Raw genomic sequence first — 12,123 nt, forward strand, 5'->3', positions numbered from 1 at the left:
GTTTAAGAATAAGGGGTAGGCCATTTAGAACGGAGATGAGGAAAAACTTTTTCAGTCAGAGAGTTGTGAATCTGTGGAATTCTCTGCCTCAGAAGGCAGTGGAGGCCAATTCTCTGAATGCATTCAAGAGAGAGCTAGATAGAGCTCTTAAGGATAGCGGAGTCAGGGGGTATGGGGAGAAGGCAGGAACGAGGTACTGATTGGGAATGATCAGCCATGATCACATTGAGTGGCGGTGCTGGCTCGAAGGGCCGAATGGCCTACTCCTGCACCTATTGTCTATTAACTGGAATGGCTCATCTGTCTTAAGTAATTTGCCCCATATCATCTGCCTGTAAAACTAAGTCATGCAAAATCAGAGTGGACAATTTTCAAACTTTGGGCATCTAATGTTTTTGCTAATTTATTTTCCATTATTCTTTTCGTGTTGTGTACATTACATTCACACTGATCTGTAATCTTCGTTGCTTTTTGTGTTTCGTACAGAAAAAAACAATCCAATTTAGAAGCTGGAAATTGTACAGTGCTGTTTCCTTTATGTGAAATTAATTGAATTGCAACTATTTTTAATTTCCAGGAGGTGCAAGACAAAGAAGCTACAACCAGTTCAAAGCCAGCCACACATTTTGTTGACAAAGAGCCAGCAGAATTAAGAAAAAGTGAGTGGTTCTGGTATTTTAATAATTTAAACACTTATCATTTAAAAAAAAACTATGTTTGTAATTAGAATTTTATTTTGATTGCTATTTGAATTGGGAATAAAGGTGAATTTTTGGTCATAGTGTCTGTCCCGAATCTTAAAAAGACAGTTCAGTCTCATGTCACCGCGCAGTTTTCCCACTCTATGCCCCTCAGAATTCCACGTTTTGAAGCACGTCCAGTTGGATTTTGAAAGTTGCTATGGAATTTATTTATTTTCCATGTTTTGGGTAGTGCAGCCAAGAAATTCACAGACCTACTGACTGGCAAAATTCCACCTTGATTCCCATCTTGTTCTTTACTTGTTAATCTCTGACCTCTGGTTACCTGCCTATTTGCCATATTAAACCCCTAACCTTGTCTGCTAAATGTCTGTTAATACGGAATGGAAAAATTAGTCTGCAGGTGGGCAAAATGCAGAGTAATTATCTGAAATTGGAAGAATGTGGGGTGAATGTGTTGATCTCCCTCTCTGGACGGAACAAGGACAGAGTTCCCCTGGTCCTCTCGCCTTGCACTCCACCAGCCTCTGCATCCAACACATCATTCTCCAACATGATCCCACCTTCAACATGATCCCACCACCAATCACAACTGCCCATCCCCTTTCCCTTTCCGCAGAGACCACTCCCTCTGCAACTCCTTAGATCACTCGTCCCTTCCCACATAAACCACTCCCCCAAGTACTTTCTCCTGCATCTGCAGGAGATGGAACACCTGTCCCAATGCCTCCTCCCTCCCATCCATCCAGGGACCCCAGAATCCTTCCAGGTGTGACGGAGGTACACCTGAACCTCCTTGAACTTCACCTCCTGATGTGGTCTCCTTCACATCGACGAGACCAAACGTAGACTCGGCAAACATTTCGCCAAACACTTGCGCCTTGTCCGCCAAGGCCTACTGGATCTCCCGGTTGCTAACCATTTTAACTCCTCTTCTCATTCACAACTGGCCAAATCAGAGCCTCGTATTCCGCTGGGATAGCTCACAACTTAATGGTATGAACTTTGAATTCTCCAATATTTAGGTAAAGAAACACCAAACCCCTTTCTCAGTACCCCCTCCCCTTCTCCCCCTCCCTGTGCCTCACCTGGATGTGCACATATTTCTTCCCTTGGCCTTCTATTAAACCTAAGTTCCTTTCTCTCGTTTCATACTTCACACTTTTATCCTTATCTCACACCTTGTGCCTTTTCATTTCTGACCTTTGCCCAACCATGTGCCTATCAAAACCTCCAGTCACCTGTATCCACCGATAACTCACCAGGCTTTGTCCTGCCCCCCCTCCTCTCATGTAATTTTATAATAATAATAATAATAATAATAATAAGCATTTATTTTATATAGCGCCTTATCAGGTGCTCAAAGCGCTTTACAGAAACAATCATAACATAAAAACAAACAGACAAACTATCCTAACGGAAAAGCAGCGAATAAACAACGCCAGCGTCCTCTCATGTCAAGGTCCGTCAGTAGACAACAAAAAGCACAGAACACACAGATACAATTTTTACACAAACAGCCATCACAGTGATTGCTCTAGGCACACCCTCACTGTGATGGAAGGCAAAGAAAAGTCTTATCTCCTCATTCTTCTCCCGTGGTGCCACGAGGTGATCGAGGCTCCCAACTTTTTGAAGCCCCCACCGGGCGATGGAAAGTCCCAGGGCCGAGCCGAGCAGGCCGATGAAAGTCCTGAGCCCCCACTGGGCGATGGAAAGTCCCAGGGCCGAGCCGAGCCGAGCAGGCCGATGAAAGTCCTGAGCCCCCACCGGGCGATGGAAAATGCCGCGGCCAGGCCACGCAGGGCGATGAAGGGCCTGCGAGCGGGTCGATCGTACCTCGCGCTTCGGGGCGGTCGAAGCTGCTACGGCTGGAGCTCCCAAAAACCGGTCGCCAGCCAGGGACCTGCGAACTCCCGATGTTGCGGTCTGCAGGGCCCACGGCCGAAGCCTCCGAGATGGTAAGTCCAGGCCCTGCGACCGGAGTCTTCAAGGTCGATCCCAGCTGGAGGCCGCCGACTCCACGATGTTAGGCCGTAGCGCGAACGGAGATACGACACGGTAAAGGTCGCATCTCCGTTGAGGAAGAGATTGGAAAAAAAGGTTTCCCCCACCCCCCCACCACCCTCCCACATACACAGAGTTAAAAATAGAACAAAACGTACATTAAACGATGACAATAGACAAAAAACAAAAAAAAGACAGAGAGACTGCCGGTGAGCCGCGGTATATACTTCCTATCAGGTCTCCCCTCAACCTCTGTGAATTGGATACATTCTGCCAGTTCCAACTGGAGCACTGAGAAAAGATCTGTAAACTTTTCTAATGTTGCTAATCAGATTCCAAAGCACTTTGAACTAGAGAACTAGAATCAGATTCTCGGGCACAACACTAGAACACAAAATTAGACCACTTTTAGTGCGGCAGAATTTGAGAACATTAAATCATTGGAAGTTACCTCGTGAAAACGGGTAATTTATTGCAAGTTAAAAGGAAGCATATTTTCAAGTGGTAGATTGAGGAGCTCTGAGATGGGATGGAAGAGGATCTGTGAATCCTTGTGCATGGCTCTGTGGAATTCTCTGCCTCAGAGGGCAGTGGAGGCCAATTCTCTGAATACATTCAAGAGAGAGCTAGATAGAGCTCTTAAGGATAGCGGAGTCAGGGGGTATGGGGAGAAAGCAGGAACGGGGTACTGATTGAGAATGATCAGCCATGATCACATTGAATGGCGGTGCTGGCTCGAAGGGCCGAATGGCCTACTCCTGCACCTATTGTCTATTGTTGATTTAAGGCTAGTCTGCAGGAGCAGCAAGTAATTAGTCAAGCTAATATAATGTTATTGTCTGTTACAAGGGTGGTTGTTTGCCTAGACCATTTGTGGAGTAGTGTTACAGTACCGAATGTCTTATTTAAGGAAGGAAGTTAATGCATTAGAAACTCTACATCCCTGTCATTCCTGAAGTCTAAACATAAAATCTATACTAGCTCTCTCGTGCAGTGCAGGTGAAGTGCTCCATTGTCTGAGATGGCATCTTTACTATGAGGCATTGAACTGAATCATTGCTATATCAAATGGGCAGAAAAGAATAGGGATGGTGTCCCACATATATTCTCGGCCATTATCCTTCAGCAACCAACATTAGATTAAAAACAAAAACCTAAAATGAGGGCAGCACGTTGGCATAGCTGGTAGAGCCACTGCCTCACAGCGCCACAGTCTCTGTTTGATCCTGAATGTGTGGAGTTTGCAGTTTGTCCTTGTGATCGCGTGGGTTTCCTCCGGCTGCTCTGGTTTCCCCCCATGTCCCGCCTAAATTGGCCCTAGTGTGTAGGGAGTGGATGTGAGAGTGGGATAACATAAAACTAATGTGAACGAGTGATTGGTGGTTGGTGTGGACTCGGTGGGTCGAAGGGCATGTCGCCATGCTTTTATCTCTAAAACTAAAATAACAAAAAACTAACTGATCAAGCAGCATCTGTGGAAAGATACAACATTTTAGGTCGACGATAGCAAATTAACTGCATATTATCTCATTGCCTTTTATGGTATCAGGCTATACAATTTGACTGGTGGTTGGATTACAAGGCAATACAATAACAGTTCACAATTGGTCGTGGAACCCGTTGTCTCATTGTGAACTTGTGAATGGTAATAATTAAATGCAAATTCTTTAAGTAGAGCAGAGATGCTTATGTTTTGCCATTCATATTTTAGCAAAAATTGATCCCACGAGAAGAAACCTGTACCTTCAGGTTTTGGGTGGTCGAGCTTTCCTGGAGCATTTACAGGAACCGCTACCTTTACCAGGGCAAGTGTGCGCTACCTTTACACTTTACTTGCATTTTCGAAATCAGCGCTTCCGTTCCAAGCCTGCAGCATGTGCCTGTGAACCTGATCTGCAAGATGGGTTTCTGCTGGAAGTTCATAAAGACAGCTTGGGTGAGTGATGCCAAAGGTCGGTTTATTTATTTTTATATGTATATATATTATATATAGTTTTTTATTTCACAAAATGCTGGAGTAACTCAGCAGGTCTGGCAACATCTCAGGAGAGAAGGAATGGGTGACATTTCGGGTCGAGACCCTTCTTCAGACTGATGTCGGGGGGGCGGGACAAAGGAAGGATATAGGTGGAGACAGGAAGATAGAAGAAGATAGTTTTAATCTATTCAGTGAGTACATCCAAAAAAACTTAATGGGCTCCCTTCACTGGCTTGTGTTTTAGTTGAGTTGAGAGATGCAGTGTGGAAACAGGCCCTTCGGCCCACCGAGTCTGCGCCGGCTAGCGATTGCCCGTACACTCTTATCCTACTCACAAGGGACAATTTGCAGATGCCAATTAACCTACAAATCGGTAGGGAGGAACTCCTGCAGTTGCTGGTTTACACTGAAGGTAGACACAAAATGCTGGAGTAACTCAGGAGGACAGGCAGCATCATAGAATTAATGGGTGACATTTCTTCAGACTGGAGAAGGGTCTCGACCCGAAACATCACCCATTCTTTCTATGTAGAGATGCTGCCTGTCCCATTTTGAGTTACTCCAGCATTTTGTGTCTAACCTACAAACCTGCAATGTGAGAGGAGACCAGAGCACCCGTTGGAACCCCACATGATAACAGGGGGCACATGTAAACTCTACAGACAGCACCCGCAGTCAGGATCGAAACTGGGCCTCTGGTACTGTAAGGCGCAGCTCTTCTGGTGTGCCAGATGTTTAATGTATGGCCCTCTTGGTACTGAATTATGTAGGCATAAGATCCCGGGTACATTGCACAGTCTGTATGTTGTCAAGTATCTACAGGAGTAATAGTTGGCCTGTGAAAGGTTCCAGTGACCCAAATTACTCAAAAAGAAAGCTGGTTAGGGTTGCTGTTCTAACTGCCCGCTCTTCCTAACCAATAGCACCACTATGCCACAGCCCTTTCTGAAAACAGGATGATTTTGGATAGATAATGTTTCAGGTCAGGACCCTTCTTCATAGCCATGTCCTCCAGAGATGCTGCCTGACCCGCTGAGTTACTCCAGCACTTTGTGTTCTACACAAGATTGCAGTTCCTGGGTTCAACTTTGTTTGACTAAAACCTGAAACGTCACCTATCCATGTTGTCCAGAGATGCTACTCCAGTACTTGTGTTCTGCTAAAATAAAACTGATGCTTTTTCAGTAACACTGTCCATAAAAATACGAACTGTGTGGTCCTCCAGCCCCTCGTGATATATGTTTTCAATAATACAGCTTGCATTTCTGTTTTATAATCTCATGATCTGCAGCAATATTTCTTGATATGAAATAATCCTCCATATCTAATTGAAGGTAGACACAAAATGCTGGAGTAACTCAGCGGGACAGCAGCATCTCGGGAGAAAAGGAATGGGTGACGTTTCAGGTCTAGACCCTTCTTCAGACTATCTTACTCAATAACTAATTGGTGTATTGAAGGTTCTTTCATTCAAATAACACTTTAAAGGAGGTGATAGTGCAAAGATTTAACAAACAAAATTCTCTACTCTTGAAAGCACGACCTTATTTCTGGATTTGTTTGAAAAGTGCTTTTAAACTGGGGAAACCATGTGAACCTATGTGCACATTGCCCCTTGCGTTTAGAATTCCATTGGTACTTCATTTTGGATCCAAAGGAATTGCTGGGAATTTCCTTAGGCTTTTACTCTCTCTGATGCTGTAGCTAGTAAACTTTGCTCTCTCTCAAAGGAGTGTTCACCCCAAACTAAACTTTGAAGGAATGGCAGAAGCCTGAGGATGACAGTTATTAATGCTGGAAAGTTTTATTAAGTGGGAAATTTCTTTTTTTTAAAGCTGTCTACATCCTACCCGAAATAAAAACAGACATTACTCACAATTCGTATTGCAGTAACAGTGTCCCAGCTGGGCAGCAGGTAGTGCTGTTGCCTCAGGCGCGGCTCCGGAGACCTAGGTTCAATCCTGACCTCTGGTACTGTCTGTGTAGAGTCTGCACATTTTCCCTGTGCTTGCTTGGGTTTCGCTGGATGTTCCATTTTCCCCTCAATTCCCAAAGATAAGGGGTTTGGTCGTGTAATTAATGATTGTAAGTCTCCCCTAATGTAGGTGGCTGATGGGCAAAATGAGCATGTGGGAGCGAATAAGTTACAGGGATATGTGGGGGAAAGTGGGATTGCTTTGAGAGCTGGCATACACTTGATGGGCCAAATGACCTGCACGGTTTGTGAAAATATGGCCTGCATTTATGTGATCAGACTTTTTATCTTGCTATTGGGTCATGTCCAGGTGATGGCAGTAGGATGGCTGATGCAACAACTTTATTATCAATCTGCGATCCTGTGCACATGGTTCTTATAAAGACAGATGCTTCTAGTGAGAAAACACTGATTGCATCGCACTACTTGGAATGGCGGTCTGTGCTGAGTTCACCAGATGGAAAAATGAGCATGTCTGTAGAGTTATTGGGTGTAGGTAAGATGTCTTTGTTACTTTGATCAAATATTTGATTGGCTTTTATCAGTGTCTAAAATGGACCACTTGCTGTTGGAATGCACAATTTGTCTGACTCTTTAGTCCAATTTCTGAACTGCGCACTTGCTCGCAGGTTCTGCTTTGACAGGCATCCCGACCTGCAGTTTCTGTGGAAGCTTGGTTAAAAATGGAGTGTAACACCACCAGATTTTACTATGTACAGTGCATTCAGAAAGTATTCAGATCCCTTCACTTTTTCTATATTTTGTTACGTTACAGCCTTAATTTAAAATGGATTATATTCTTTTTTTTATCATCAATCTACACACAATACCCCAGAATGAAGAAGCGAAAACAGATGTTTCGAAATTTTTCCAAAGTAATTAAAAAGAAATAACTGAAATATCACATTTACATAAGTATTCAGACCCTTTGCTATGACACCCAAAATTGAGCTTGTGTTCATCCTGTTTACATTGATTATCAGTGAGATGTTTCTACAACTTGATTGGAGTTCACCAGTGGTCACTCTGACAGAGCTCCAGAGTTCCTCTGCGAAGATGGGAGAACCTTCCAGAAGGACAACTATATCTGCAGCACTCCACCAATCAGGCCTTTATGGTAGAGTGGCCAGACTGAAGCCACTCCTCAGTAAAAGGCACATGACAGCCCACTTGGTGTTTGCCCAAAAGGCACCTAAAGGACTCTCAGACCATGAGAAACAAGATTCTCTGGTCTGATGAAACCAAGATTGAATTATTTGGCCTGAATGCCAAGTGTTTCGAAATTTGGAGGAAACAGTCTGGAGGAAACCAGGCACTGCTCATCACCTGGCCAATACCATACCTATGGTGAAGCATGGTGAAGCATCATGCTGTGGGGATGTTTTTCAGCAGCTTGAACTGGGAGACTAGTCAGGATCGATGGAAAGATGAATGGAACAAAGTACAGAGAGATCCTTGATGAAAACCTGCTCCAGAGTGTTCTGGACCTCAGACTGTAATCAAATGGGACAACTGTCGGAACAGTCAGTGTAAATGTGGCTTTGGATGACTTACTGATCAATTACATGTAGATTAATTCATTTACATAATAAGTACACCGGGTTCTGGAAGAAATTGGGTAGCTGTGTTATAAAGCTAGTAAAGGCTTGGCCGGTTGAATGGTTGCCACCTTTGTCTTGTGAATCTATATCCCCTATATTTTATAGACAATAGACAATAGGTGCAGGAGTAGGCCATTCAGCCCTTCGAGCCAGCACCGCCATTCAATGCGATCATGGCTGATCACTCTCAATCAGTACCCCGTTCCTGCCTTCTCCCCATACCCCCTCACTCCGCTATCCTTAAGAGCTCTATCCAGCTCTCTCTTGAAAGCATCCAACGAACTGGCCTCCACTGCCTTCTGAGGCAGAGAATTCCACACCTTCACCACTCTCTGACTGAAAAAGTTCTTCCTCATCTCCGTTCTAAATGGCCTACCCCTTATTCTTAAACTGTGGCCCCTTGTTCTGGACTCCCCCAACATTGGGAACATGTTTCCTGCCTCTAATGTGTCCAATCCCCTAATTATCTTATATGTTTCAATAAGATCCCCCCTCATCCTTCTAAATTCCAGTGTATACAAGCCCAATCGCTCCAGCCTTTCAACATACGACAGTCCCGCCATTCCGGGAATTAACCTAGTGAACTTACGCTGCACGCCCTCCATAGCAAGAATATCCTTCCTCAAATTTGGAGACCAAAACTGCACACAGTACTCCAGGTGCGGTCTCACCAGGGCCCGGTACAACTGTAGAAGGACCTCTTTGCTCCTATACTCAACTCCTCTTGTTACGATTCTTCACTGCCTGCTGTACCTGCATGCTTCCTTTCATTGACTGATGCACTAGGACACCCAGATCTCGTTGATCTCCCCCTCCTCCTAACTTGACACCATTCAGATAATAATCTGCCTTTCTATTCTTACTTCCAAAGTGAATAACCTCACACTTATCTACATTAAACTGCATCTGCCATGTATCCGCCCACTCACACAACCTGTCCAAGTCACCCTGCAGCCTTATGGCATCTTCCTCACAATTCACACTACCCCCCAGCTTAGTATCATCTGCAAATTTGCTAATGGTACTTTTAATCCCTTCGTCTAAGTCATTAATGTATATCGTAAATAGCTGTGGTCCCAGCACCGAACCTTGCGGTACCCCACTGGTCACTGCCTGCTATTCCGAAAGGGACCCATTTATCCCCACTCTTTGCTTTCTGTCTGTCAACCAATTTTCTATCCATGTCAGTACCCTACCCCCAATACCATGTGCCCTAATTTTGCCCACTAATCTCCTATGTGGGACCTTGTCGAAGGCTTTCTGAAAGTCGAGGTACACCACATCCACTGACTCTCCCCTGTCAATTTTCCTAGTTACATCCTCAAAAAATTCCAGTAGATTTGTCAAGCATGATTTCCCCTTCATAAATCCATGCTGACTCGGAATGATCCTGTTACTGCTATCCAAATGCTCAGCAATTTCGTCTTTTATAATTGACTCCAGCATCTTCCCCACCACTGATGTCAGACTAACTGGTCTATAATTACCCGTTTTCTCTCTCCCTCCTTTCTTAAAAAGTGGGATAACATTTGCTATCCTCCAATCCACAGGAACTGATCCTGAATCTATAGAACATTGAAAAATGATCTCCAATGCTTCCACTATTTGATTATATGCGTCAAAGAAAGTCATATAAGAGAGATATTTCCAATGGATTTTTTAATCTCCATTGTGGAACACATTTCACCAGTGATAAAAACATTCTTTTGAATATGACATCATTATAAAAATGAAGATTTCTGCAACAAAAGAAAATGAAGGATGAATCTGCATTATCTTGTCTTTTAAATTTGCACAAAAAATACTGATCATGGATGCACTGTGAAGTGAAAATAGCCATGGTTTTCTTTAACTGTTACATCTCAGGGGTGGGGTGTCTCAAACCTAGCCCACATGCAGCCCTTCTTGCACCCCATGCCTATCCTATGCATCTTAATCTGTTTTTAGTCTCAGAGGCTTGTATGTTGTTTCTGTTTTTGTTACATTATGAGTCCAAAGTTTAATTGGTATGAATACCATAGCTTTGGAACACACTTATCATGACACTTTTACTCACATTCTTTCAGGCTCTGAGTGTAAAGTTCCAGTTGGAGTTTTAAATCTGAAACTTGAAATATATCCCCATCTGACGCAGCCACTGAGCAAAGAAATAGTTGACACTCAGGTACTGTATCTATTATAATCTAACTTGGGTATAATTTCCTGATTTTTACACTGAATTGGAAGAAAGCTAACCTTGGGGAAAAAAGAGCACTTGCAGAAGTGCTGTATACAAAAACATTTTTAAAATCTACTTAAACACTGCTCTAATTATTTTCCAATCACTGAAAATATAACGATCGGAAAAGGCAGCTATGGTTCAACATTTTGGAGATTATTCAGATTATTTCTAATTTTGTGGAAATGTAAGCATTTGTCATATTTGCAAATCTTGTACCTGGTACTGGTTAAATATATTGTCCTGGTTGATGACCATTTTAACTCCCCTTCCCATTCACATACCAACCTTTCTGCCCTGGGCCTCCTCCATTGCCAAAGTGAGACCACATGCAAACTGGATGAACAGCACCTCGCATTCCACTTAAGTAGCTTGGAGCACAGCAGTATGAACATTGAGTTCTCCAGTTTCTCCAAACTCCATAGAAACAACACCAGAGGTCAGCATCGAACAGAGTCTCAGTCACTGAGGCAAGAGCTGTATGACCCTAATCTTAGGCTGACAATCTTAGAGAGGCCTGTTTACTTTGCTTTTATTTAATTAGTTCTGAGAGAGAACCAGTATATTGCTCCAATCCAGAAGCCTGATCCCTTCAAGTCTTAATAGAGGTGGTGGTCCAGGGAAGTAAAGCAGCAACGAGCAGAATCTCTCTCATTTCTCTAGATAATGAACAAGCTGAGATATTCCAATCTAATTTCCCCTTATCCTCAAAGACGCCATTAGATCAGTCAAATACAATTTCCCTTCATAATTCTATGGTGGCTCTGCTCTGTTATCTTTCTCGAGGTGTTCTATAATTACTCTTTCATTACAGATTCCAGTATTTCCACTACCTTCATTGCTGGGTTGACTGAATGGTAGATGCTCATTCCCATCTTCCTCTTCTTAAATAGTTTGATCATATTTGTTCATCTCCAATCGCCACAATTTCTAATATCATGTCCTGGGGTGCAATTGGGCTTCCAGCCTCTCTGGTAGATCCAGTAGGCTGTGTGGAGAGAAGCCGAGGTAAGATTTCTGGTCACCATCCTTCATCGGTATCAGAAATCCCTTCTCATTTCCAGCACTTTGATTTCAGATTTGCAACCGCGTTTCAACACTCTTGTTTGCATTAGTTCCCTTATAGTTGTTTTTTTTGCAGGTCAAACTGGAAATTATTGTATCCTCTCCTTGGATAGAATAAGCATCCTTGTTATCCATTTTCTTGGTCAATGCAGGAAGAAAAATAAGTGACCAGCAGGATGTCCAAAAGTCCATTAAAGATGTTATAATAGTGATATGAATGCTTTCAGCACGAATAATAACTAGGGCAGTATTGCTGAGAACAATGGTGTCGGCTCTGTGTATATATATTGGGTGCTGCCATACTATCAATAGTTTCAATAGCTTCCTGGTAGATGCCAGCAAGGGCTCAGAACCATTGCCTGAAATTAGCAGGCTAATCTTTCCAGAATTGGATTATATAATCATCAACAAAATGTATTCCATGATATGGTCTGACCAAAATATGATATTTGAATATTCATCATCTCCCATAGACGGAAGAATGACAACCAACTGATAAATGGTAGCACAGCCTGAGGCATTTGCCAATATAGTACCTGATTTTTATCTACATTTTGATTTTGCATTTGATTCTCTTG

The 12,123-nt window shown here is 43.2% G+C and overlaps 1 protein-coding gene across 1 annotated transcript in view; it reads left to right on the forward strand.

The window, feature by feature from the left end:
• Window positions 1-12,123, forward strand: part of cep76 (centrosomal protein 76) — a 44,314-nt gene that overhangs the window by 13,193 nt on the left and 18,998 nt on the right. Inside the window, exons 3-6 of the mRNA XM_078398686.1 lie at window positions 578-659; window positions 4,420-4,644; window positions 6,972-7,157; window positions 10,329-10,426. Of these exons, the coding sequence (XP_078254812.1) occupies window positions 578-659; window positions 4,420-4,644; window positions 6,972-7,157; window positions 10,329-10,426 (591 nt within the window). The remainder of the gene's footprint in view (window positions 1-577; window positions 660-4,419; window positions 4,645-6,971; window positions 7,158-10,328; window positions 10,427-12,123) is intronic.

The sequence above is a fragment of the Rhinoraja longicauda genome, chromosome 4 (assembly GCF_053455715.1).
Source record: "Rhinoraja longicauda isolate Sanriku21f chromosome 4, sRhiLon1.1, whole genome shotgun sequence".
Lineage (NCBI taxonomy): Eukaryota > Metazoa > Chordata > Chondrichthyes > Rajiformes > Arhynchobatidae > Rhinoraja > Rhinoraja longicauda.